The following is a 2,500-nucleotide window of genomic DNA, read 5'->3' as shown; positions in this document are numbered from 1 at the left end:
GAAACAATTATAGCCCAGATCAACTATCTAATTTTGATGTCAGATTTACAGCATTGATGAATAAAAACCTGCAACACTTTGCTCTCCACTATGGGAAGTATGCCTCCCTCCACAACCCTTGATTCTAGTGCTTGGTATTCCTTATTTATACATATATATATATATATATATATATATATATATATATATATATATATATATATATATATATATATATATATATATATATATATATATATATTTATATTTATATACATTTTCTGCAATTGTTTACAATAACACATCACACATGATTTTATCTGTTTTTATTCATGGCTTTTTCAACATAATGACTATAGCATACCTTATCAGGAGCATGAGAATAAGCACCCTTTGGTAAGACTGTTTTGGGTTTTTCTGCTACTTTGGAAAAATCGTGGCCCCCTGGCTGGCTTTCCTTGACTTCTTTACCTTTTGCGTATCTCTCCAAAAACTCCTCTGGTTTAGCTCTGTTGGCAGTTGAGCAAAGTTCAAAGAGTTATTACTCTGTTTGTGTTGGTGTTTCTATTTAGTAGTTTATAACTGAGAAATAAAGAAATAAAAAACTAGAAAACTCATAAACTGGTTATTCTACCATGGAAAAGACAAAAAGAAATATAACAGCAACACTAATTACAAATATTCATATATCAAAGAAGTATTAATCATTGCACAACAAATTAATTTATAAAGATAAAAAAACAAACTATCATCATCAATAATGCTGGCATCACTGATCAACAAAAATAAATAAATAAATAATAACAACAATAATAACAACAATAAAAATATCAGTTTCCTTACTTCTGCATCTTGGCAATTTTCTCTGCATACTTGTTGAAATACGGATTTGTCTCAAGGTCTTCAATAGCCTTCACCATGGCATAACTGGAGGTGCTTACAGGTCGGTTAGCCATCTTGGAGACTATGCTTCTTCTCAGCAGGCTTCCAAGATGAGATAACTGCCTCATAACTATTATGTCTGGAAGAGTATCTCTGTTTTAGTTGTTGGTTAATCATTGTCAATCTTTTCATTTACTTTTTTCTCATAATAGAAATGATCCAGGGAGTATAGGCTATAGCATAATCTAAAACCCTATAGAAGAAGAAAGAAGAAGCAAAAGGGGGTCTCTCAAATGGAACAGTATAAGAGAAGTATATATCAAACATGAAAATCAATGATCATGAAAAATCCTATGCATTACATATGAAAATTAATGATAATAAAACACTGCTTCAGCTAACCCTAATGTCTATCTGTGATGGAATGTCTCTATTCCTACCCAAGAATGATGGAATGTCGACTAACTGCAGCAGCTAACCTTCATCACTTACATGCAGTCAAGATAGTTTGGAAATTTTTGAAATAAATAAATCCCCCAGAAGGTTACCATGCTCCATTTTGCCAGTTTATATGCGGTGGAGGTTCAGAGCACTTTGACAGGGTGCCAAGAAGCAGAAGAGAGTGAAAGGTTTGTGGATGAGAAGACATATTAATATCTACCCTAACCTAACTTAGACCAGAACTTAGGCCAAGATTGTACCAGGCCTTATTTGATCTTCAACAATATTACTCCACTGGTACTCTTACTATACATTTTACCATCCTATGGTGTAGCTATAGCAATGATGACAACAACAATTCTAGGATATCTAAAAATATTTACTGAACATATATACTTTTTCTGTCTAAAATTTAGGCCCATGAAAAAATAGCAATCCATAAGGCTTATAAAGTTCCTATTGTTATTTTTTCAGATAACCATATATACCAATTCTAATACAATATCAAATATTGAGTAAATGTTAAATGATACCAAAATTGTGAGGTGATTTTCGTATCACTAGATTACTCTCACCCCATAGTTTCTAAATATATAAGAATCATAGTTTCCAAATAAATAGAAATTATTTGCATTTTACACGGCAATTTCCTTGGTACCTTTCTTGCCCTTCCCTATTATCGAGGACAAGAATGTGGGGGTTTGGGAGGCTTTCGTGCAATAACACCTACTGAATTGTAGACAGTGACAGGAATTTGACCTATACCACCGCACTTTGTTATGCAGACATATTAAAAAATGACCCACATAGTAAAAGGGGATGAGTTCCATCCACACTCGCAACTTGCTGTGATCTAAGTGCAATATAGCCGTGATACAGTGACTCCTATCACATCAAACTTAAGCAAGCTAGAGCTTCAGTTGATTCCTTATAAGATAACAAATTGCCAAGAGAAACCTACAAACTCTGTAAAACCAGAAAGTCCATAGGTGGTCTGTTGGTATTTGTTGAGGGGCTGGTAGGCAAGCGCAACTCAGGTATGGTTTCTCTATAGCTACCTAAATCAATGCTGAAATAGTATGATACTTGATCTATTACAGCTTCTTACTTCATTAATTCCTTGATATTTTATATAATTAAAATACAAATCATGCCGACTGATTCTACATTCATAACACAAATAATCAAGACACCTGCA

The 2,500-nt window shown here is 33.3% G+C and overlaps 1 protein-coding gene across 2 annotated transcripts in view; it reads right to left on the bottom strand.

Annotated features, from left to right (window-relative positions):
• LOC113823487 (ATP synthase mitochondrial F1 complex assembly factor 1) overlaps positions 1 to 2,500 on the bottom strand; it is an 8,206-nt gene that overhangs the window by 5,460 nt on the left and 246 nt on the right. For both annotated transcript variants that reach the window (XM_070141097.1, XM_070141098.1), the window contains exons 2-3: positions 823 to 1,000; positions 344 to 488 (exon numbers count right to left, since the gene is read on the bottom strand). In XM_070141097.1, coding sequence (XP_069997198.1) covers positions 344 to 488; positions 823 to 989 — 312 coding nt within the window. In that variant the 5' untranslated portion in view covers positions 990 to 1,000. The remainder of the gene's footprint in view (positions 1 to 343; positions 489 to 822; positions 1,001 to 2,500) is intronic.

Source organism: Penaeus vannamei, chromosome 27 (genome assembly GCF_042767895.1).
Source record: "Penaeus vannamei isolate JL-2024 chromosome 27, ASM4276789v1, whole genome shotgun sequence".
Classification (NCBI taxonomy): Eukaryota; Metazoa; Arthropoda; class Malacostraca; order Decapoda; family Penaeidae; genus Penaeus; species Penaeus vannamei.
The sequence above is the reverse complement of the archived record's forward strand: the minus strand, read 5'-3'. Positions and strand labels throughout refer to the sequence as shown.